We start from the raw sequence: 25,502 nt of genomic DNA on the forward strand, positions 1-25,502 counted from the left end.
TGATACCCCCAGCGGGAAGGGAAGAATTGCCAATTCTATCATGGCACTACTTCTATTTAGGTTGTGGTTCCTGATCTGTATTCTTATTGACTAATCTTTATACTTCTAGTACTTACCCTGATCTTATATAGGAAAGGTTCTTTTTTTTTATTATTGTGGTAAGAATACTTAACATGAGATCTATGCTCTTAACACATTTTTAAGTGTAAAATACGGTATTGTTCACTGTAGGCATGAAAATTCTTATAAAGAACTTTATGTGTGAGGAAACTTTTATAAAATACCTAGGCTTCCTAATCCAAACAGACAATCACAGAATGGTTCACAAAATCTAGAATAGGTTAGATGTAGGCAAGATGAAAGTGACTGGAGTCATTTGCCTTGGAGCAGAAAAGGTCCAGGGTTGAGGTCAGGGTATGGACTGAGGCAGGAGCCTAGAACAGGCTGGAGATGGGAGTATAGTGGTGGGTCAGGGTGGCACAAGCTGGTGAGGACAGATACGACAGTATGATAGTGCAGAGACAACATGCCTCCTGAAGCTGAGTGAAGCTGGAGCCAGTGCCTTTCACTGACTGTTGGCATCCCAAGGACAGGGCTCAGGCATGCAAAGATGGCAGCTCTGCAGCAGGCCAGCAGAGCCGAGGGACGTCTCTCTTCAATCCTCGGCAAACTGTGGCATAAGACATGACTTGACCCATTCTCTGGTTAGTGAAGGCTTTTCACTAGAGGGAGAGGTCATTGATTTTGGAAACAAGAGACCTGGGTTTTAAGATCCAGTGTTGATGACCCCTGAGACTTGAGGAGGTCATAATTCTTACAAATGTTTGTTTTTTTAAATCTGACAATGGGAGTAATACTTACGACCCAGGGTTGAATAAAAAATAGCAGTGCGTTAATATACATGAAAGTACATTTATTTTTTTCAGTGCATTTCTTCATTCAGCAAATACCCATTGGTCATATCCATGCTGTGTCAGACACTGCTTGGGGCTAAGGGGATGGAGGTAGAGAGGACAGCTGTGGCTCCTGGCCCATAGAGCTTACAGTGACCGGACTTCACAGAAAGCTGTCCCACGTTATGTACTTACAAGGAAGCATGTGACTGTTTTGGCTGGAGCTTTTGGGAAGACTTTGTGAAATAATGGCCTTAGGTGGGGCCTTAAAGAAGAATACAGTTTCAGCAGACAAAATGGAGAGGGGAAGACCTTTAGGCAGAGGAATAAGTGAGCAAAGAGAGAGTGAAGGGTGCGATTGGGTAAAATGAGTAGTTCCAGGGAGGAAAAGTGAGTTGGGCCTGACTCACTTTCCCCTTCATGCCTACCCCCCCACCCCCCGCCCAATATGAAATTCGTCAGCTACTTGTTTGAGGACCAGAGCTGAGAGGAGAGGGAAAGCCAAATGGGAGCCCATCACCAGCTGCTTTAGATCAGTTCAAATTATGGTGAGGTCATATCAAATGGAGAGAGAGTATGGAGGGCTGGGTAGGTAGGGGTGTCAATGGAGGAAGGGCTGAACTCAAGGGAACCCCAACATTTGGGGCTTTTTCTCAGTCCCCATTCTCCTAGAACTCTTTGTAGAATTAATCTCCTCCTGTCTCGAAAGTCTGCTCTGTTTCTGGTTTTGAGGGAGAGAAAGCCTCATTCTCTTTGGACAAGTTGAGTTTGAGGCCCTTCCAGTTGGAGGTGGCCCACAGGTGGTAGAATTCACTGCACATTCAGTCACTTGGAGGCAATAGCAAGCATAGACCTAGGACTTCTGTTTCTGTCTCCCTTTCCCGGCTTTGTTCTTGATGCTGGGAGGTCCCAGACCCGCAGAGGATTCTTTTATCTGGTGGCAGGTCTGAACTTCAGTAGTGACTTAGTCCTCAGAATAGAGGATTAAGATTTTAGAATATCAGTATACTTCCCAGAAAAACCCTGATACAAATAGTTTTCATACTACACGGTGAATTATCAATTTAGTTACTTTTCAAGGAAACATTTATTAAGCTTTAATTATAGGTCAGATATTAGGTTCTGGGAATACAAGAGGCATAAGATATAATTCCTGATCTTGAAAAGCTTGTGGTCTCGCAGGATGGGTACAACTGTGGTCTGGTGTGATAATCACAGCACAAACCATAGAACAAAGTATGATGACAGCCTGGAGAGAGCCGGGGGGCTGCATAGCTCACCCCCTTACCTTCAAGTTTTTGCTCAAATAACCTCTTTTCAATGAGGACCACCCTGACTCCCCTTTAAAAATATAGCAGCACCTGCCACCTCTGCATTCTGAGTTCCCTTACCCTGCTCAACAATTTTTATTTCTTTTTCCATTGCATTTATCACCCTCTGTCCCAGTTGGCTGTTGCTGAAAAACAAACCATCCCCAAACTTAGTTGAAAACATTGATTTCCTCTCTCTCACTGTTCCGTTGGTTGACAGGACTTGGTTGGGTAGTTCTTGCTTGGGGTCTCTCCTGTGGTTGCTGCCAGATATCAGCTCGTGCTGCAGGCATCTGACGGTTCTACTGGGCAGGACATCGAAGGTGGCTCCTCACACGGTTGGCAATTGAGGCTGACTTGGCTGGGAGCTCAGCGGGTGCTGTCCTCTAGAGCATCTTCATGTGGCCTCTCTACGTGGCTCAGGCATCTCGCAGCCTGGCAGCTGGATCCAAGAGTGAGCGTTCCAAAGGGCAGGAAGCAGAAGATGCCAGGCCAATGACAGGCTACACTTGGAATTGGAACAGCATCACTTTTTCTGAATCTCTTGGTCCTAGGATCTGCCCAGATTTACTTTTGACGGGGGGGAGTGGCAAGATTACATTACAGAAGGGCATGTGGGATGGAAGGTATCATTGCAGCCACTGTTGGGGAATATGTTCTGCCATACTTCCTTAGTATCCATATAGAATTTATTTATTTTTATGTTTGTTTTTTGTTGAGTCCTGTTAGGATGTAAGCCCCATGAAGGCAGGAATGTCCACTAATATATACCAAGCATCTACACCATACTAGGCACGTAATAATTACAACGAATAGTTTTAAGTGTTCTAACAAATGTGTCTAAGTCACTGTGTTCAGATTGTTCTAGAGGTGAGGGTTTTAATCCCACTCCTGATTTACATTATCTTCTGTCACTTTTAACACACTGTATACTCTATAAAGCAGGGATCTCATGTCTTTATTCAACACTGTATAGCTCAGTATCTGGTAAGCAGTTGGTGCTCAATAATTATATATTGAATTAATGCAAAATAAGTTATTGATTCCACTTGAAGCATAGGGAAGTTAAGAAGAGACCATATTGGAATTGGGGCCTGAAGGATAAATGGGATTTTGCCAGGAAATGGTGGGATAGGGCATAAAGGCAGAAGAAAACACCAAGTGCCAATGGGAGAGATAAATGGAACTGTAATGAAACTGACCTGTGAGCTCCCTGAAGCCTGGGTCCCCACCTGGTCTGACCACTAGTCTACTTCCCATAGCAACTAACTAGTGATTCAGTGGTCAGGTGCTTGGGACATGCTTGTTGAATGAATGAGCGTAACGTATGAACTCATCTATGACTTTTTGGGGAGGAAGGTGTTGGGTTAGGTAAAAACCAATCATAACTCCTGCTAGTAAGAAGATCTTTTAAATATAATCCTGGCAAAAATGTTTTAAAGTATTAAAAAAATAGCTAAATTTTGTACTTTTAAATATAATGAAAGTGAGTTCAAGTTATGTATGTCAAATAGCTTTCAATCAGAGTAGAGTCACTTGTATTCTTTTTTTAAAATTTTTATTGGAATATAGTTGATTTACAGTGTTGTATTAGTTTCTGCTGTACAGCAAAGTGAATCAGTTATATATATACATACATCCACTCTCTTTTAGATTCTTTTCCCATATGGGTCATTACAGAGTATTGAGTAGAGTTCCCTGTGCTATACAGTAGGTCCTTCTTAGTTATCTATTTTATATATGTCAATCCCAATCTCCCAATTTATTCCTCCTCCCCCCTTTCCCCCCTGGTAAGCATAAGTTTGTTTTTTTTACATCTGTGACTCTATTTCTGTTTTGTAAATAAGTACATTTGTACCATTTTTTAGATTCCACATATAAGTGATATCATATGATATTTGTCTTTCTTATGTTGCCTTCCAGCATATCATATTCCTAGTGGGAGATTGTTAATCCTTAGGGTTAACCCTGAAACCTTGGGCCAAATCTTACAAGGGAAAGACTAATCTTCAGGTCAAGGGGAAAGAAGAATGAGCCATGCGTCTTTCATAGGGATGATGGAAATCAGCAACAGGAAGAGAGCAGAATTGTTAAACTCATGGGTATAAACACATTTGTTTTTCAGAAAGACTAAACAATACAGAAATCACAATTATAATGTTTTAATAACCACTATGCATCATTTCTTCTTCTATAAGCTTATGAACCAGTTACTAAAATGTCAAGGAAAAAGTTAAGCCTTTTGTATCTTAATCCATAAAAGAATACTCAATATCAGGTAAATGGGGCACTTGTTGCATATTGATAAATATGTCGCTTCTTGTGCTTTCCATCCATATTGGGGGAAAAAATCCCCAATTATGTTATCTTCAATTAGATCTAGCCACAGAGTTCTATTAAATACCTGTACAAAATCAACCCTTTCCTTAGCCTAGTTCCATATGAAAGTACTAACAAATGGTGACGGTTGTATGCAAATGGTGAGTCATAAAAATGTAGATTCCGTTATGGATTTTAATTCATATGCCTCATATATAACAGCTGTACAAAAATGATGTCAAATTAAAGGCAGCATCTGAGACAAGCAGCAACCTGTTCTCCCTGATCCGGTACCCGTTACCAAGGAAAAGAAATCTCTGATGCTTCATCTGTAAAAGAGCTCTGGGTGGCCTTGACCATCCGTGTACAGTCTTCCATAGGTCCTTTGATACCTTCAGTTCTTCAGGCTGATCATTGTCAGCTCTGGAAGCTTTGTGCCTTTTAATTAGTCATTCTTACTTATGTCCTGCCTTTTGGTAGCTCTGAGACTTTTCTGACTAGAGCCTGGTGGTTCATTTTGAGATATTTTATAGTCTCCCTCACTGCCATCTCAGCCAATGGAACTGATTTCTCCACCATTCAGGGTAGTCCTGTGCCCCCCAGCAAATGCTTTTAAGATGGTATTGTTAGCATATATATCCCTCTTCTTGATGCATTTGTATATACACACCCACACACATATATATATATGTATTCACACACACACACGCACACACATCAGCTTTTTTCTTGTCTCTTATCAGATACCTCCAGGAAGGCTACCATTATATACCAGCCCTTCCAACAGATATGACTGTAGTCTGGTTTCCAAAAAGAACCTGTTTGACCACTCCTGAGTGGGACTGAGACATGGTGATTCCTGGGGTTTTCTCCTTGTAGGACATATGGCTGTTGAATTGGAACCACTGTTTGCCTTTGCCCAAATTGTATATTCAGAAAATGGCTTACGTGTTTCTTCTGGCACAGAGTTACTATTTATAGACACACATTCCGTGGTAGTGATATTCTTTCAAAGATCTTCGTGTAACATCAAGAGCACCAGATAGTAATATCTTCTGCTAGTACTTCTTTAAGGCTTAGTTATTTCCTTCAGATTATCCCATAGATAAGCTGATCAGTGGCATCAGCCTGCCCTGCACTATTTCCCTGCACGCTGGGGAAGGTGAGTTTGGAGGTTGGACAGCACGTGGCCACTGGCCATCTACTCCAGGGTTTCCTCGTGCACTTTGCCCTTGGCCTTCTCCTTATGGGCACTGCTCTGGCAGACTCGTTTCACCTCCTCACCCCGCTGCTGAGGCCAGCAGTTTGCCCAGGTTTGTGGTGCCCTGTAGACCTATAGCCCAGATCCCCCATCCTCCTCTCAGGGTGAAGAGGTTGGAAGCAACTGGCCCAGAAGCCCACAGGGGTGTGTCAATCAGTAGAGCATCCTGAGCTCCAGCTGGAGACATGGGTCACCCTCAGAGGGCACAGGCGGAGGCCTGTGGCGCCAGAGTACGTGTCTCGGCCTCAGATCTCACCCTGCGCCCACACCCTGCATTCCTTTTGCTCCAGAAAGACACAATTCTGGCCAAGAAGCTGCTGGTTCTTACAGCTTGGAGCCCTTATGTTTTTTTTTTTTAATAGCTTTATTGTGATAAAGTTCACATATCATACAATCCATCCATTTAAAGTGTACAACTCAATGGCTTTTAGTATATCACAGATATGTGCAACTATCACCACCACCAATTTTAGAACATTTTCATCACCTCAGAAAAAACCCCTACCATTTAGCCTCCACCCCCCATAATCTTGCTCTCCAGTCCCTCAGTGCTAAGGAACTAGTAATCAACTTTCTGTCTCTATTTCCGTTTCCGTTTCCCTCTTCTGGACTTCCATTTGAATGGAATCATATAATATGTGGCCTTTTGTGGCTCACTTCACTTAGCATGTTGTTTTCAAAATTCATGTTGCAGCATGTATCAGTACTTCGTTTCTTTCTTTTTTTTTTTAATTAATTAATTTATTTTTGGCTGCATTGAGTGTTCATTGCTGCGCACGGCCTTTCTCTATTTGCAGCGAGCGGGGGCTACTCTTTGTTGCGGTGTGCGGGCTTCTCATTGCAGTGGCTTCTCTTGTCGCGGAGCACGGGCTCTAGGTGCATGGGCTTCGGTAGTTGCAGCACGTGGGCTCAGTAGGTATGGCTCACGGGCTCTAGAGCTCAGGCTCACTTGTTGTGGCGCACGGGCTTAGTTGCTCCAGGGCATGTGGGATCTTCCTGGACTAGGGCTCGAACCCATGTCCTCTGCATTGGCAGGTGGATTCTTAACCACTGTGCCACCAGGGAAGCCCTTCATTTCTTTTTATGGCTGAATAATTTTCTACCGTATGGCTATACTATGTTTTATTTATCCATTCATCTATCAGTGGGCATTTGGGTTATTTCCAGCTTTTGGCTCTTGTAAATAATGCTGCTATGAACATTCAGGTACAAGTTTCAATGTGGACCCCTGTTTTCATTTCTCTTGGGTATATACCCAAGGGTGGAATTGCTGGGTCATATGGTAACTGTATGTTTAATCATTTAAGAACTGCCAAATGTTTACTAAAGCGGCCACATCAGGACTTCCCTGGCGGTCCAGTGGTTAAGACTCTTCGCTTCCACTGCAGGGTGCATGGGTTTGATCCCTGGTTGGGGAACTAAGATCCCCCATGCTGTGTGGCATGGCCAAAAAAAAAAGTGGCCACATCATTTTACATTCCTACCAACAGTGTATGATGGTTCCAGTTTCTCCACATCTTTGCCCCCTTGTTGATCTGACTTTATGCTTCTAACCATCCTAGTGGGTGTGAACTCACGTGAGGTTTTGAAAGGATTTGGGAAGGATTTTTCCTTTCTAATAGTTTTTAATGCCATATATATTTACATATCTATATGTTTTTAAAGTGTGCCCTTTTCTAGCATTTGTAAAAGCATGACTGCTAAGAGATCCTGTTGCCTGTCACAATAATAAAGGAGATTTCAATATTTGTTAATCCCAAAATATCATTGCCCAGAACCGACACGGGAGACTTGTTAAATGTGTGAGTTGCGGGGAGGGGAGGGGCGTGGTCGGAGGAGCGGGAGCAGGTAGTGTGTTTCTGGAGCCTTGCATCTTTCCCAGGAGACTGCTCCACTTCTCGTCGCTGTGTCTGACGGGTCCCTCTGTCTTTCAGGAGGACTGGCGTTGGCCCAAGTGCTCTTCTTCTATGTGAAGTACTTGGTGCTCTTTGGGGTCCCAGCTCTGCTCATGCGCCTGGATGGACTCACGCCACCGCCCCTCCCTCGCTGTGTGAGCACCATGTTCAGTTTCACGGGGATGTGGAGGTCAGTGGCTTGGTTTATTAAGGCCCTTCAGGGACATCCAGTGGGAGGACCCATGGCTTGGCTGGCTTCAGAGCGCCTGGGCCACCATCCTTTCTCTGCCCTTCACTCGAGCCGCGTTTGGCACTTCAGTTTTTTTAATCTAACAGGATGACAATCCATGTTTTCTGAACCTCTCAAAAATATTGTCAGGCTATGAAAATTGTGAGGTAAGAAAGTTTCTTACCAAGTTTGTGTACAGATACACAAAGGGTTATGTCTAAAGCGGTTTTTTAGTAACTTGGGACATGACGTATATATATATATATATATTTTTTAATTAATTAATTAATTAATTTATTTTTGGCTGCACTGGGTCTTTGCGGCTGCGCTCGGGCTTTCTCTAGTTGCAGTGAGTGGGGGCTACTCTTCGTTGCGGTGCACGGGCCTCTCACTGGGGGGGCCTCTCCTGCTGTGGAGCACGGGCTCCAGGCTCGCGGGCCTCAGTAGTTGTGGCTCGCGGGCTCCAGAGCGCAGGCCCAGCAGTCGTGGTGCACGGGCCTAGTTGCTCCGTGGCACGTGGGATCTTCCCAGACCAGGGCTCAAACTCGTGTCCTCTGCACTGGCAGGCAGACTCATAACCACTGTGCCACCAGGGAAGCCCCCATGATGTATATTTTGATGATTTTATCACTGTCTGTTTTTCTTGAAAATAACATCTTTGTATGTGGGACTGTAGATTAAAAAAATAGACTTAGGTTAATAGCACAGGCCAGGGCATTTACTAGCTGTCAGATCCAGGGCAACTTACTAAATCTAAGTTTCAGTTTTCTTATCTCTTACATGGTAATAATAATGATAATGATGATAATAATACTCATCTCTAAAAGCTGTTTTGAAGATTAAATAAGCTAATATGTACATTGAAAGCATCTGGCACATAGTAGGTGTTTACAGACATTAGCTTTCATCCTTATTTATTTATTTAATTATTTATTTATTGGCTGTGTTGGGTCTTCATTGCTGCACGAGGGCTTTCTGTAGTTGCAGCGAGCAGGGGCTACTCTTCATTGCGGTGCGTGGGCTTCTCATTGTGGTGGCTACTCTTGTTGTGGAGCACGGGCTCTAAGTGTGCAGGCTTCAGTAGTTGCAGCATGCGGGCTCAGTGGTTGCGGAGCACGGGCTCTAGGTTGCATGGGTTTCAGTAGCTGTGGCTCACGGGCTCTAGAGCGCAGGCTTAGTAGTTGTGGCGCATGGGCTTAGTTGCTCCGCGGCATGTGGGATCTTCCCGGACCCGGGATCGAACCTGTGTCCCCTGCATTGGCAGGCGGATTCTTAACCACTGCGCCACCAGGGAAGTCCCTATCCTTATATTATTCCTACACTCATGCACTTGGCTACACAGGTGCTTCTTCTGAGTTTTCTTAGTCTTCTTGATTTTGCCCCATAAACGTATAGTTGCCCTGGAGTCTTTGTTCTAAAAGATCCCTCAGCTCCCCCTGCCATTTCTGATTGTTGTTCTACAGATGGGCTTGCTTGCCACTGTGTTTTATTATTGCTTCCAGTGTGGAACAAGTGGCAGGCTGGCTTTTGCAATTGCAAAGCTAATGTAAGAACCTCAGGCTGGGGACTTGCACATCTGTGGGAGGCAATGCCTACTTAAACTGTGCTCTTTAGAAGCCTCCATTTGCCTCACCCGAGTCCTGGCCCTGCTCAGAAAATCCATCCTGGCTCATCCAGTCTTATATTTCGTCTCTGAGCTCAGTGAATATTGTTATATCTAATGCTGCTCTTGGAAAGGGGGTAGACAGCATGTAACAAACATCCTGGTTTTCCATAGTAATTTATTATGGAGGCTGAATTGATCTAAGCCTCTTGTACACATTTTATTTTTGGTCCAGTTTTCTTCTTGGGATTAGAAATGTCATGTGATTATTGTAGGGAATGTCAAGTAATTGCTTTGATTTGTCTTTAATTATTTCATCAAATATCATAGGTTGCCTGGCTTTAATGACAATTTTAGGAAAGGGGCTCCCTCTCTAGCTAGGGGGCCAGGAAGTGGTTCTGTTTGAAAGGTGAGCCTGGTTGGAAGGCCCTGTTCACTTTTGACCTGCTCATAAAAGTAATTTACTGAATAGACGAGTTGGGACCTAGCATGGCTTGGGGGACATGTGATGAATGCCTTGTGGGCACCCAGCACGGTTCCTCTGCCTCCTTGGTGTGAATGCTTGCTCTCATGCATTTCTTGGGAAGCACATTCTCCTAAAGGGCTTCTCCACTGTTGGCTGGGATAATAAAAAAAACCTTGACTCTTGGCAGACATGCTGGCTCCAGGCGAGTGAATTAATTATTTTATTTTTTTGTCCAGGATCCTCTGTTGTAGACAAACCACTGAAGTGGAGAGAGTATGTCTGTCAAGACCTTTGCCATTCTTGTTTGGAACCAGACTCAAATAGTGTAGACCCCAGCTTGTTGAAACCCTCCCTCCTCCCTCTCAGTTACTGTGTGGGCAAGAGAGTAATAATGAAAAGTTACTCTGAGAGGGGGGCTCTGGGGTGACTGGTTGGAGTGATGTGATTCTAAAGGGTGGTGCTCACAAGGGCGTGGGATGAAGCAACAGACATGGTCTTTCCTGGGGGTGACCTAGACTTGTATCCTGGCTTCCTTTAACAGGCATGGGTGTAGATCTGCCCCTTCATGTTTGTTTCAGTTTCTTGAAGGGTTTTCTGGTTTGCCAGTTTTATGTAGAAACACTTGGGCCTTCATTCTTTGTACAATAACTGTTCCACATTAAGTAGTTGAATTTAGGAAGGGAGATGAACTCTTTTTGAGCAATTCGGTGCCCAATTTAAGGTTCAGAAGAAGTAGTTTTTTAAGTGAAAAAAAAAAAGAATAAAAATTGTAGATTCTCCTTTGCACTATTTTTTTTTTAAAGGAATTCCTTTATTTTTAAATTATTTATTTATTTATTTATTTATTTTTGGCTGTGTTGGGTCTTTGTTTCTGTGCGAGGGCTTTCTCTAGTTGCGGCAAGTGGGGGCCACTCTTCATCGCGGTGCGCGGGCCTCTCACTATCGCGGCCTCTCTTGTTGCGGAGCACAAGCTCCAGATGCGCAGGCTCAGTAGCTGTGGCTCACGGGCCTAGTTGTTCCGCGGCATGTGGGATCTTCCCGGACCAGGGCTCGAACCCGTGTCCCCTGCATTGGCAGGCAGATTCTCAACCACTGCGCCACCAGGGAAGCCCCCTCCTTTGCACTATTTATGATGTTCCTCCACCCTTAGTTTACCATGCTCATAGTCAGGATCTGGTCGCATAACCCTGCAGTGGTCTTGGTCCCCATTCTCTAACTTTTCTCCGTAAGAAGGCATGCCAAAGGAAAATAAAATTTCCCATCTGTAGTTTCTATTTATATCTAATATTTCTGGGCCATCATTGAGGCATTGCTGTAGACAGGGCATTGCTCCCCCTTCCTGGGTGAAGGTTCGAGAAGAATTGAGTCATGAGCAGATGTGAAAGCTGGTGATGCAGATCGTTCTGCTGGGCTGTGGCAGCCACTCATACAGTGACACAAAGGGCAAGGTGGATGGGAAGTGGAGGGAAGAGATTTAAAAACAATCTCCGGAGATTGTTTAATGGCTACCTGAGCTTCTAGAAAATCCACACTGAACGAGGTTTACAACCGAGGATGAGAGATGGATTTTTAGCCTCCTATTTGAAAGGAGCCTTACACACCTGAACACTGTGCTGACTGATTGTACCATCTTTCAGTCCACTTAGCAGTGAGAGAAGACTTGAAGCCGGCAGCTTACCGTATCAGAGGAATCTGAGCTCTACATCACAGAAGAGATGAAACTGGCCATCAGCAGAGAGATAATGTTCCCTGACAGGATAGTTCAAATTGATCATGAAAAATTGCTATTCGCCCAGATGGCCCAAACGTAAAAGTTAGGACCTGATGTGTTTATTATTTTTTTTTCCTACTAGCTCTTCTGTTTCGTGTAATTCTTGCCCAGATATTTGCAGGCAGAACAAACCCCTAAGGAGTGTGTGTATTCCCGCTTGTGTGATTTTTCTGTGGCTGTACAGACATGAGAAATTGAGAATTTTCTGCTTAATTTGGGGGGTTTCAGGTTTTAATTTAGGTAGGCTGAGATCTGTAATGAGCATCTTTTTCCAGGAGTCATTAAAGATGACATTGCATGTCCGAGGTTCCAAATTAGAAATCTGATCATGTTCTTCTGATTTGATTTCTAGCTATGGAAGCAAAGTATGCAAAGTGATAGAATTTCCCGTGGTGGCTGGTGAGTTATGGGTCAATTTCAATTATCTCAGGAATCTCGCACAGCTTGCCCTCTGCATTTCTTGAATTATGATGCTCTCAGGTCTTCACAGGCAAATTCATGCATCACTGCTTATCCCAGGGGGATCTGGGTGCTGTTGGTGGCTACTAGACCTTAATGTATGGGGACATCTTTGGGCTGGGGATGGGAGGAATCCGAGCCCCCTTTTTCAGTGGGGCATTGATTGCATGAACTGTTAGGTCAATAGAAGAATTTAGGTCCCCAGATGGAGAGTTGGTCCAGGCCTGCGGTAGATGATAAAAACCAGCTACACAAACTGCTGGCTTTGTATGAGTCCTGGCTTTGTGTGAGTCCTGGCTTTGTGTGAGTCCTGCCTTTGAATCACGTTTAACCTCAAGTTGCGGGGCAGGATGGCAAGTATGGAGTTTGTGAAATACACACTGTATCTACCAGCATTGTTGGGGGGAAAGCAGGGAAATTATGAACATAAGGGAGAAAAGATGCTTATTAACAGGTGCTGTTAATAAGAGTTCACTTGTTTTTTGGAGGCAACGTAGTAACTAAGAGTTTGCTACTCCACAAACTAGCTGTGTGATTTGGGCAAATAATTAAAAGTCTCTGGGTCAGTCTTTTTGTTTCTAAAATGGAGATAATAATAGCCCTCTCCTCCTAGTGGTGATGTGAGGGTTGATTGAGCCTGGGGTATAGTCGTTCCTCAGGAAGTGGTAGCTTCCTACTTTTTTGCACTTGAAAATCTAACAAAGCCAGAGGTGACTGAGAGATGGGCCGGGTTGGGGAAGCAGTGGGCAGTGATGAGACTGGCTGAGGAGAGGCTCTGGTCCAGCTCTGAGCCTGAGATGTGACAATTCAGAGATACAGACTGTGGTGGAAAAGAGATGGGCTCTGCCCTCAGGAGGGAGCTTGATCAGGTTACTTTTACCTCAGTTTCGTCATCTGTTAAATGAAAGACAGACTCTTGTCACTAGATGACGTCTATGGTCCCTTGCAGTTCTACCATTATATTAGCCCCAGCCCCATTGGATGGAGTTGACCACCAGTATCCTGGTGCTAAAATACTCCCACCCCTCCCCCACCTGTGTAATTGGGCAGGTGATTTAACCTCCTTATGCCTGTGTTTTCTGAGGTATCAAAATGGAGCGAATCATAGTGTTTGCCTCACTGGGGAGGTGCGAGGGTTAAGTGAGACCATGTACTGAAGCAGTGAACACAAGCAGGCACACTGTAGACATCAACACATTAGCTAATAATCAGAATTGCAGACAGAAGAGTAAAGGCTGCACTGTTTGTTTTTTAATTTCTCAGAAAAGAAAGGCCTGATCGGGTGGCTGGTTGAGGAGGTAGAAAGTGGAGGTGGAGGGCGATACGTGGGAGGCATGGATTTCAAAATGGAAGCGTGGGGGTTCCCGAAATCTAGACCATCGCGACCTCCCCCTCACCCCTGCGGGAATTCTTTTTGCAAATCGTTTCCAGCCGCTGGCCATTCGTATGACCTCACATTTTGGATACCTCTCTTAGTCTACCCTTCTCTCTTCTGATTCCCATCCCAACAGACTCAGAAAACCTATTTTCTTTCTTCCATTCATATTTCAAAAATCCCCTTACCTTTTCCTCCAAACACAGACTTCTGTAAATCAAAGCAGAAATGGGATGTCAAGCTGAGGCAGATTTTGTGAGCCATCATTATGTTTTGCTTCCCGGATTTATTTTTACTTCAAAGACAGTTGCTCTGCACCTCTCTCCATTTCTCCCTGTGTGGAGAGTGTTTTCAGTTCACATATCACTGAGTGAACCCTCAAACTTTTTAGAGTACGAAGCGCTTTGATGCAGGAAGCACCAGGGCATCTTCAAACAGAAGGCTTTCGTTGGTCGCCGGTCACCAGAGCCCAGACGGGGAGTCCGACTGCCTGCATTTGAATCCTGGCTCTGTTCCTTATTACCCAGTGACCCCCTCTGTGCCTTAGTTTCCTCCTCTGGAAAATGGGGATATTATAATACTCACCTCTGGGAACTAAGACCCTGTACTTGTCATGCAGCAGCCGTGCTCCACAGTAGTTGTCTCTGTACTTGTTCATATCCCAGCAGACTATAAGCTCTTTGAGGGCAATGATCAGATCTTGTTTTGCTCAGTGCTGTGTCCCCAGCACCCTCCCCGGTGCCCAGCATGTAGTGGGCACTCAGGAAATATGTGCTGAATGGGTGAATAGTCACTCTTCTCTGTAATTTTGGACACTAGGTCTGAAGAGCCAGGTTTTTCAAATAGTTTTATCTGGCAGCTGAGCAGTTGCTCTGTGTCGCTGGCACTGACATGTCCTTGCTTAGGTAAACACACAGTGACCACTGTCAATACCCCACCCTCTCTATCTCCCTGTTTTTCTCGTTAAATGTGTGTACATGGCTTGTCAAAATATTGTGTCTGCTTGCAGTTTTCCTGAGAGTGAATCTGCCTTGTGAGGAATGAGGGATGTACGCCTTTCTCACTTAATTACTATCATTATTTTATCTGACATTGTGCCACGTCCTTGATACCAGGTGAGGGAGAACGTTGCAAACTTACAGGAAGAAAAGAGATTCCGTTCAGACTTTGATGTGAGAGAGGAGTTTGACAGCTGTTTCTCTTTGGAGATAGGATTTTTCCGAGAGAGGGGCTACGATGGAAGATGGAGAACGCGGAACAGTACTTGGAGGGAAGTGCTTTGAAAACACGTCCTCACAACGAATACAGTTGACCCCTGAGCAGCTCAGGGGTTGGGGCGCCGACCCTCCTGACAGTTGGAAATCCACGTATAATTTATGGTCGGTCCTCTGTATCCATGGTTCCGTGGTTCCACATCCTTGGATTCAGTCAGCCTCGGACCAAATAGCACTGTAGTATTTACTATTGAAAGAAATCCGAGTATAAGTGGACCCACACAGTTCAAACCCGTGTTGTTCAAGGGTCAACAGTTATCGCAGGAGTAATAATAATAATAGAGGCAGTGGCAGCAAACAGTGCATACATCATGCCAGGCACATTTCTAAATGCTTTTATAGATTTAATTTATTTAATCCTCACAAAACTCCTATGGTGTAGGTTCTATTATCCCCACTTTACAAATGATGAAACTGATGGAATCACGCACCTTAAATCCTTAAATCACACTGCTAGTTAGTGGTGGAGCTGGGAGTTGAACCCAAGCACATGGCTGTAGCATCTGTGCTCATAATCACTGCCTTTCACTGTCTCCAGTGAAATGGAGCTGAAGTGGATTCCTCCTCCAGGGTCTGGAATGTAAGGCTTGTGTGACAGGCTCTGGAACTTAGGGGTACTTGAGAATGGCGGTGGCTTTTGTACTGACTCCCTAGAAAGGGAGATGGTGCAAGGGGTGAGGGGAGGGGGCAGTCGGGCAGTGGGTCGGCCTCTATGTACCAAAGGGATGAGGAGACGGGGAGTTGCCATTTAACCCTGAGTAACTGACCAACGGAATGGTGTGGGGTCCACGGGGTTTCTGTTCTTACGCTACATTCCTTATGTTACAAATGGCAATCCAGAAACGGCTGCCTCAGTGGAGGTGGGAAGGGGGCTTCACCTGGTGCCCACATAAAAACTGGACTTTGTTTCTCCTGCCAATGTCTCCTCCTCCTGTGTCCCCTGGCACGTGGCCACCTTGATGGCTGTCCTCCTCCTCCTGCTCTGTTTCTTTGTCTTACATCAGGCTGGGTCAGACCCTCTTTGTCAACAAGGATGGAGAATTGTCCCACATCTGCCAGCCGGTAACCTTATGGGCACTTAGCACTATCTTGTTTCTAATTCACACCCTCCCTTTAGCAAACCCGTGTTGCTTTTTGCCCCACCTCCGTTCTGAGGATTAAATTCACAGTGCAACCTGCTGTTTCTCTGAAATGTTTATAGGCATTTTGATGTACCAGTTTTACGTTCGTATGTGGTCAGGTCTCTTCTTATTTTCCTGTGTAGTTTCTGCCTTTGGTGATAATCTGAGGAAGTCCATTTGACATTTACTAACTTTTATATAAGGCAAGAATCCTTCATTTGGGGATCCTTAAGCTACTGAAAGAGTTTTTCTGTAGATTCTCAGAAACCCGCTCTCCATAGTCTCTGCATCACCTAACACTGGGCCTGGCACATAGTAGGCCCTCAACAAACAGATATTTCCCAAGTAAAGAAAGATGATCCCCCACGCCTCCCACTCCTTTAAGAGATTAAAGGGAAATTGGCTTACATGTGAAGTATGGGTCAAACTTAATTATTCCCAGTGGCTAACCTGCCATCCTGACCGCATTTATGGTGCATTTATACAATGCCACCTGCTTCCGTATAATCTGTTTCCTATGTTGTACCAGAGGCTCTTTCTGGGCCCCCCCTCCTACAGCGTGCATTCTAGGTTCTGTGTTTCTTTCAAATGTGAATGTTTCTATCTTTTCTGTATTGAACGACTTACCATTAGAATCCAAGAGGGAATTTGTGTTTCTTTGTTGGGTCTGGTGCGAAAAAGAGCAGGGGGTGAGTAAAGAAAACAACTCTTTTATTCCTCCTCATTAAAGGCCCCAAACCAGCAAACCAGCCAGCCACCATCACCATCACCACCACCACCACCACCACCACAACAACAAAAAAAGAAAAATTTAAAGGACTTTCATTATTTCAGGGACAACAGCCTAGGGAGAGGCTGTCCTCTTTTCTGCAGTGGGTGGGAAGGAGTGAAACCCTCATCGTGGACAAACAGTGGTGTTTGTGCAGAAGCAAAGGATAAGGGTCAAATTTGGAGCTTCCTGAGGGAAAGAAAGGGGCTGAGTAGGTGTCATCTGGGATGGGAAAATTATGCCCCCCGGGGGTTCTGAGTAACTGAACCTCAGATTCTCCTCCTTGGACCCCCTGGAGCTTTCCATCCATTGCTTCTCCTCTCTGTCCTCTCTCCCTGTTTTACATGATATAACGTCTCCTGCCTGGGCCTGGGCTTGGGAGGAGTAGGACCAGCTTGATTACTTATCAGTCAAGGGGAAGGCAGGCAGGCCCTTGCTTCTTTGCTTTGAGTGAAGATTGCTCCTGGCATCCCAGGTTGCCCCCTGAGTGCATGTTCCCTTGGAAAATTGGTCTAAACCATGGTCAGATTCCACATTACTATTACCAGTGGACTGAGGAGTAGGCCTCAGATGATAGTATGTATTAGAATCATCTGCAAGGCTTGTTAAATGGCAGAATAGGAGTCCATGTCTAGATTCGGTTTGAGTAGTTTGGAGTAGGGCCTAGTAATCTGAATTTTGTCAAGCAACTAAAGTGATCTGTGGTCCACGGACCACACTTTAAGAAACATTTGCTACCATCACCCTTAGCCTTAGGAAGGAGAACAGATTCCTGCAGAGCCTTTCCTGATCTGGCCCCAGCTACTGTCTTTCATTCTCTTTATTCTGAGCACTTGCCATGTGGTAGTCTAATGGGGAAGAGGGATACGAATTCAAAGACTTATAGAATTGCACTGAGACAGATGCTGTGAAGGGGAGATCCACGGTGCTCTTAGAACCTGTCTAGAGGGATTTGTTCTCGTCATAGAAAGCTCCTCTGCTGAGATATGGATTGACCTGAGGTCTGAAAGTTGAGTAGGAGGGGAAAGAGTTTTCCAGGAGGAGAAAATGGCATGTCCAAAGGCCCTCTGGTAGGAGAATGTGGCAGTTCTCTGGCCCGAAGAAGGCCATTGTGTGGTGTGCAGAGAGCACATGTTTGGGGGTCATTTGAGATGAGATTGCATACAGGTGGGGTCTCTGACCAAAGATGATCTTGTAGGCCCAGGGAGGAATTTAGTCTTCAAACAAGGACTGAGATTTTAGGACTTCAGCACTTTCAGCCTGGGTGGACAGGTTTGAGCCTGTAAAGCAGATAAAAAAAGGATTGGCTAGAGAAGGCCAACTTCTCTTGGTCAATAAAAAAGAACAGCTAGGGAGCATATTTTACCAAGAAGAACAAAGAGTGTTTTGAGAAAGGAGGAAGCGGTTACCAGAGCCCAGTGCTTCTGAGAGGTTGAGGGTGATGAAGCCTTTTGGGGTTTGTCAACTGGAGGTTATTACTAACCTTATCAAGAGAGCTTGCTTCAGTGGAGCAAAGGGGCTGGGGGCTGGATGTGAGGGGTTTCAGTGTGAGAGAGGAGGGAACCCTTATCTCCTTACAGTCCCTCCCTCAATTCGATGTTCTGGCTCTGTCGGACTGTTTGTTGTCCTCCAAGGCCATCAGCTGTCTCTTCACTGAGAGCCTTTGCCCATTCGGCTCCTCCTCCACCCATTCTCTGTTCCCTCCTACTTCTGCATCTTCTGCTCTTACCTCACACTGCATCTTTTCTGGGATACCTGTTCTCTAAGGTTGAATTAGGTACCCTTTTGCTGTGCTTCCATGGTACTCTCTGTACTTTCACTATGACCATGGTTTGTACACATGGGCATTATAATCACTTGTCAACTTGCCTGTCTCTTTCTGTTGGGCTGTGAGCTCCTCAAGGCAGGGCCAGCACTGTGCTCCTATCATATCACATATGTCTTTTGCATCGCTGAGCAGTTAGGAGGCATTCAGTAAATGTTTGTGGAATGAACAGTGAATGAATGAATGAGCGTATAATTCAGTTATGGCTAGAGTGATGTCTGTGGTAGGATCATTATCATGTATACCCCTATCATATATAACATATTGTTACTGACTATATGACGATATACCATTGTTATATAGCTGGTAATATGCGTGCTCTTAGCCATTCAGGACTCTTCTTTGTAGAGGTGAAACATACCGTGGTTCCCGTCTTTCCTAATACTACTTCCATTCACTTAACACGTAACTATTGAGTATATCCCATGTGCTAAGAAGGACAGAGGGAAATAAAGAAATGTGAATTTTGTTTGCCCTCTGAGGACACGTGCTTAAATATCAAATACATGGCAGAATATGACAAGGCTTAAAGACTAATTTAGGCAGTGAGTGTATATGGAGTACAGGGGCAACGGAGGTTACTTCCAGCTGGGCTTATCAAGCAAGATGTTCTGAATGAGTTGGCATTAAGAGGAGGGCTCAGTTCCATCCACCTAGAGTCTGTCATACAGAGTGAAGTAAGTCAGAAAGAGAAAAACAAATACCGTATGCTAATACATATGTACAGAATCTAAAAAAAAAAAGGTTCTGAGGAACCTAGGGGCAGGACAGGATTAAAGACTCAGACGTAGAGAAGGGACTTGAGGACACGGGGAGGGGGAAGGGGAAGCTGGGATGAAGTGAGAGAGTGGCATGGACATGTATACACTACCAAATGTAAAATAGATGGCTAGTGGGAAGCAGCTGCATAGCACAGGGAGATCAGCTCGGTGCTTTGTGACCACCTAGAGGGGTGGGATAAGGAGGGTGAGAGGGAGACGCAAGAGGGAGGAGATATGGGGAGATATGTATATGTATAACTGATTCACTTTGTTATAAAGCAGAAACTAACACACCATTGTAAAGCAATTATACTCCAATAAAGAGGTTTAAAAAAAAATAAAGAGGAGGGCTCATTTCTTCATTTATCATCATGTCTCCCATGAACCAGGCTCTGTTAGGTTTCGTCTGTACAAAAGTGTATGTGATAAAGTCCCAAAACTCTCGGAGGGATGGGAAAGGAGTGGAGCAAGAGGGCTGACCAAGTGATCACATGTGCCAGGTACTGGGCTGGTCATTTTCATATTCTTCACGTCACGTAGTGTAGTGCATGTGTTATCACTCTAATATACCAAATAAATGTAATCTCTCTATTTCAAACAGTTTATCCACTCTTCCTCATTACGATATCTGGGAATGGGTTTGGAAAGGGGCATTTCACTTTTAAAAGCCAGTCAGTAAATGTTGAGTGCCTATGTGGGAGATGCTGTTTTAGGCTCATGACGTAAAGTAGTGAGAAAAAAAGCAGAACATCCTGCCCCTTATGGAACTTCCATAATAATAATAGGAGGAAGATAATAAGCAAAATAAGTAAACTAGGTAGTGTGTTAGAAATTCATAACTATAGAGAAAGATAAGCCAGGTGAAGGGGATAGGGAGTGGCAGGGGTTGCAATGTGAAATGTGGTGGACAAGGAAGTTTCACTGAGGAGGCGCCATCTGAGCAGAGCCTTGGACGAAATGAGGGAGCGGCCACATTGGTGGCTGAACAGAGCGTTCCCAGCAGAAAGTACAGGAGGACAGGGCGTGAGCCTCGGTGTGGAAGGCGTGGCAGGGCTGCCAGTGTGGTGGGGCAGAATGAGCAAGAGTAAATGTAGAGGCAAGTGGGTGGCCAAGAGAACAGGGGGCCATTTTAAGGGCTTTGGATTTTACGTTTGCTTTATGAATTTTAAGCTCTGCTACTGCGTGCGCAATCATTTGGGAGTATTATACTTTCTTGATGAAGGAACCGTTTTATCATTTTATAATGATCCTCTTTATTGTTAATATTTCTTGTTCTGAGGTTTATTTTGTCTAATATTAATATAGTGAATCCAGCTTTTTTTTTTTTTTTGATGTGTTTTTACGGCATATCTTATTCCATCCTTTTACTTTTAACCTTGTGTGTTTTTATAATTAAAATAAGTTTTTTTGTAGACAGCATAGAGTTGAGTTTTACTTTTTTATCCAAACTGACAGTCTCTGCCACTGGGGCATTTAGATCATTTAGAATTAATGTAATTATTGGTGTGGCTGCATTTAAATCTACCATCTTGATAATTGTTTTCTGTTTATCCCATTTGTTATTTGTTCTTTTTTTATGCCTTCGTATCTACCCATCTGTCTGTCTGTCTGTCTATCTATCTATCATGGTAACATACACAATTTAATATAAAATTTACTTTTTTTGTAGTATGAGGAGCTCACATTTATTGAAGGTTTACTCCATGTCACTATATAGAGCTATGTATTTTTCAAAGGTTATATCAATGCCCACAGTATATCTCTGAAGAAGAGTTTATTTCCCTAATGAACAAGTAATTTGGAGTTTATAAAGTTTATCACCTAAGGTCACTATACTAATGTGAACTTGAATGCAGATCAGGTCAATAGCATCATCTGAGCTCTTGTCAGTACTTTCCTTTTCTGTGATATTATGATGCCCTTCAGTTACTGAAGTATTTACATTTTTTCCCTTAACGAGATGGGAAAATTTACCATTTTAATCATTTTATTTTATTTTATTTTGGCCACGCTGTGCAGCATGTGGGATCTTAATTCCCTGACCAGGGATCAAACCCATGCCCCCCTGCATTGGAAGTGCAGAGTCTTAACTACTGGACTGCCAGGGAAGTCCCTTAACCATTTTACAGTGTACAGTTCAGTGGCATTAAGTACATTCATATTATTCCGTGATCATCACCACCATCCATCTGTGCAACTTCTTCATCTTCCCAAACACAAACTCCAGACCCACTAAACGATAACTCTCCTCCCCCAGCCCATTTCTGGTACTATTAATTTCTTTGTATAAATCCAAATATTCCATTTGATATTATATTTCTTTCTGCCTGAAGAACTTCCTTAGCCTTCTGGTCTGCTGGCAATGAATTATATAAACTATTATTTCTTTTTTGGGGGAAAATGTTCTTATTTTGTCTTCATTTTTGAAAGATATTTTTACTGGATATGGGATTTTGTGTTGACAGTTATTTTTTTCTTTCAGTGTCTTAAAGATGTCTTTCCATTATCTGCTGGCTTGCATAGTTTCTGACAAGAAGTCTCATATAATTGCTCTGTGTGTTATGTTTCTTTTTTTTCCCTGTGGCTGACTTCAAGATTTTCCCTTTATCTTTGCTTTCAGCAGTTTGACTGTGATGTGCTTAGGTATAGTTTTCTTTGTTTTCTGCCTGGAGTTCTCTGAGCTTGGATCTATGGTTTATTTTCTTTCATTAATTTTGAAAAATTCTTGGCATTATCTCTTCAAATATTTCTTTCCTACCATTTTCTCTTTTCCTGCTGGCACTCCAGTTAGACTGTCTGGTATTATCCCACAATTCTTTGATGCTTGGTTTGTCTTTTTGCCTCCCAATTCTTTTTTTTTTTTCCTTTCTGTGTTTTGATTTGGATACTTTCTCTTGGCTTATCTTTAAGTTCATTGCTCCTTTCTTCTGTTGTGTCCAGTCTGCTTCTTCATATCCCTACCTAAAGTAGTAAAGGAAGATGAGGATTGACACTGGAGTTGCCCCTATGGAGGTCACTGGTGACCTTGACAGAAGCAGTTTTAGTGAAGTGGTAGGGGCAAAAGGCCCATTAAAGTGGACTCAAAGGAGAATGCGGATCTTATCTGAGCCCCAGGAACCTGTGCAGAGTCTAATGCGAAGAAGCTGGTGAAGCTGGCCCAGACTTCCTCTCTTCCTGACTCGGCCTCATCCCAGTTCTTTTCACTAGGCAGACCCCTTTGAGTCTCAGCCAGGCCCTGGCAAGGCTGTGCACTACACTTTGCAGTGTACTCACCTTGCCATTCATCACAGGTGTCCCTAAACCAGGTTTATTGGCTCTCATCTTACTACCTTCCATGTGGAACTTCTGAATCTCTTTGCCATAAGGTTGCTAAAGGAGGCTCAGCAATGCAGCTACGCTCTCTCCTTCACTCTGCCTAACTATATATCTTGCAATATGCCCACTCTTTGTTGTAGAGAGCATCCTGCAAGGTGGTCTATCAGAGTTCCAACCAGAAAGGAAAGCCAGAGTCTCTCTGCTTGGGTTTTTAGGGTGTCATGGGGTGGGCTGATGGGAAGAGGAGCCGGGACAGGTTTCTGAATTCTTCCATCCTCTTTCATCCCTTCCTCCCCTTCCCAGAGTTCACTGAGTCACAAGGGGCAGGTTTGCTATCTTCTCTTTTGACATATTCTTCTCCTCTAGGACAGAGAGCCTTGTGGCCCAGGTATTATAGGTAGAAGGAGGTATTCTTTATTAATATGGAGAAAAATACCCTAAGATCCAATTCAGTTAGACTTGGTGCTAAATTTGTGAGCAGTTGGACAACCCGGAAGTAGGGATTGCTGCGAACAAAATACATTGTTTTAGTTTTAAAAAGTCCCCTGTTAGAATTAACTTATTTTTTCTTGTAGTAGTATTGTTGGATAAGGATTTAAATATCATCATCACCGTGTAAGAACTAGAGATGTAAGTAATGTTTCCAGAGTCACATAGGTAGTACATTCTAATTGCATTAAAATCTAAATCCTAATCCTCTTAATAAGAAAGGTTTAGATGCATAATGCATTTGCTTGTAGATGAGTATGTGAAAATTCATACCTTCACTAGCACCACGGGTAAATAGGTTTCCTTTTCCCGTTATACCAAGAAGAAGTGCAAAAATATTTGATGTCATCCACCTTGTGAGTCCTGAGATTTCAGACTACTTTAGCTCCAGACATGTTACCTGCCATCTTTATTCGATCCACCTGACTATAGTAGGCATTCAAAGATTTTTCTCTTGGTGTGCTAATAAAATTCTCTGATACTGTCCAACGACTTACCTAATGAACAAGATGAATACTGTCTCCTCCTGAGTACTGTAAGCTATAGATAACCTGCAGGGTAAAGTTAAGACTAATTCTCTAATAATATTTCATTGTTAAGCATGACATACAAACCTGGCTCCAACCTACCATTTCAAATGCTTCTCACTCACCTTATAAGACAATGGGGCAGAACTGGTCACTGTTCCTCAGTCGAGCCCATCCATTTCTCTCACAAACCTTCATGACCTTGGTGCTGATGTGCTAGTACTGCAGGGCTCGCTGTCATGCTTCTCCTTCTATCAGGCAAGATACCGCTTAGTCTTCAAGTCAGTCCCAGCTTCAGTGTCTGTCAAGCTGTGCTCAACCCCCCAGCAGAGGGATTGCTCTCTCCTCTTTACTCCATGGTACCGTGTACGTTCATGTATTTTAATACGTATACGTGCTCTTGCAGTCATTGTGTCTAGCTCACTGAGCTTTTGGAGGCCAGGGACTACCATACCTTACTTATTTTGTATTTTTGGTATTTAATACAGCCAGTGTCTGTATTTAGCAAGAGCCATGCTATCCCAAGTATGGTCTGGGGAATAGCCTCTTCTGGGAGGTTGTTAGAAATGCAGACTATTGGGTCCCACCCAAGACCTACTGAGTCAGAATCTGCTTTTTAACAAGATCTCCTAGGAACATTGTGTGCACATGAAAACTTAAGAGGCACTGGGCTGGGCTAGAGGGCTCCTAAGGACTCCTCCTCCCTGACATGCCATGACCGTAGACTACCTGGAGGATGGCCTTGGGTGACTCTAAGTATCTGTGAATGTTCAGTATCTTACATTCACATGAGTCACAGGGACTGGGCCCCGGAAGAACTCCAGCAGGAGCTTTTGCTGGTGTTCTCAGGGGAGGGGACCACAGAGGGACTAAAGAGATGGGGGGGAGGGTGAACTCAATCAGCCCCAAGGTAAGGAGGGGCCTGGGGGGTAGCTCTTGATGCGGAGATAAGGAATCAGTCAAGCCACCCAAGCAAGATGGAGGCCACTGACCTACAGTCACAAAAACTTAGGAACAGTGAGCCGCCCCTATTTGTTGTCCAGGGTGCATTTGTCCTCCAGCTTGTTTTTCCTTCACGTGGACTTCTCCCTTTCTCTGCCCTCTTCCCTCAGTTCTCCTAGAATTGTTCCTCTTGTGTAAGAAGCCCATGGGTGACGGAATGTGCCATCCAGGAAGGAAAGTCTGACCTCTCTCTCCTGGGAGCTGACTGTGTAGCTCCCTTCTTTGGATTTTGGAGGGCTTCCTTCCTGCTCCCCATTGCAGGGAGGGGCATGGCTTTCCCTATGAGACTATTTACACAGGAGATCTGGCCCACCAGACTTCTGGAAAGCAATGCCTGCGGACATGACCTTACTGTTAAAGTCGAGGTGATAGATACAAGTAGTCATTATGTTTCTGGGAAATGTTGCTAGCAGCAGTGTATAGAGGATTTGCTAAGAAGTTAATTAAAATATACATCGTGGGTATCCTGCAGGTGCCAACTGGGTTGTGAACAGTGAGTGAGTTAGCAGCAGTCAGAAGAGGTTGCTGGCTTCATTATTACAGTTGAGGTTCTTCCGCTGTGGGTGGGAAGCAGAGTTGTCATCAGGGGGACAGGAAAATGGACTCACAGAGGCTTGGTGGTGACGTAGCCCAAGTCCCGTTATGATACATTGTCATCCTAATGTTATCGAATGGGGGTCCCGCTGATCGCTGCTTGCAAAATCATGACTCACAAATGGTAGAAAGGAAAGTTGCCTTTAATCAGAATGCCAGCAATCTGGGGAGATGGTAGACTCAGTGTCCCCCATAAACAATCTCTGAAGATTCTGCTCAGCCATGAAAGCGTTTAAAGAGAAAC

At 44.1% G+C, this 25,502-nt stretch overlaps 1 protein-coding gene across 8 annotated transcripts in view; it reads left to right on the forward strand.

The window, feature by feature from the left end:
• HHAT (hedgehog acyltransferase) overlaps positions 1-25,502 on the forward strand; it is a 357,453-nt gene that overhangs the window by 136,003 nt on the left and 195,948 nt on the right. For all 8 annotated transcript variants that reach the window (XM_061185553.1, XM_061185550.1, XM_061185554.1 and 5 more), the window contains one exon: positions 7,718-7,868. In XM_061185553.1, coding sequence (XP_061041536.1) covers positions 7,718-7,868 — 151 coding nt within the window. The remainder of the gene's footprint in view (positions 1-7,717; positions 7,869-25,502) is intronic.

The sequence above is a fragment of the Eubalaena glacialis genome, chromosome 3 (genome assembly GCF_028564815.1).
Source record: "Eubalaena glacialis isolate mEubGla1 chromosome 3, mEubGla1.1.hap2.+ XY, whole genome shotgun sequence".
Lineage (NCBI taxonomy): Eukaryota > Metazoa > Chordata > Mammalia > Artiodactyla > Balaenidae > Eubalaena > Eubalaena glacialis.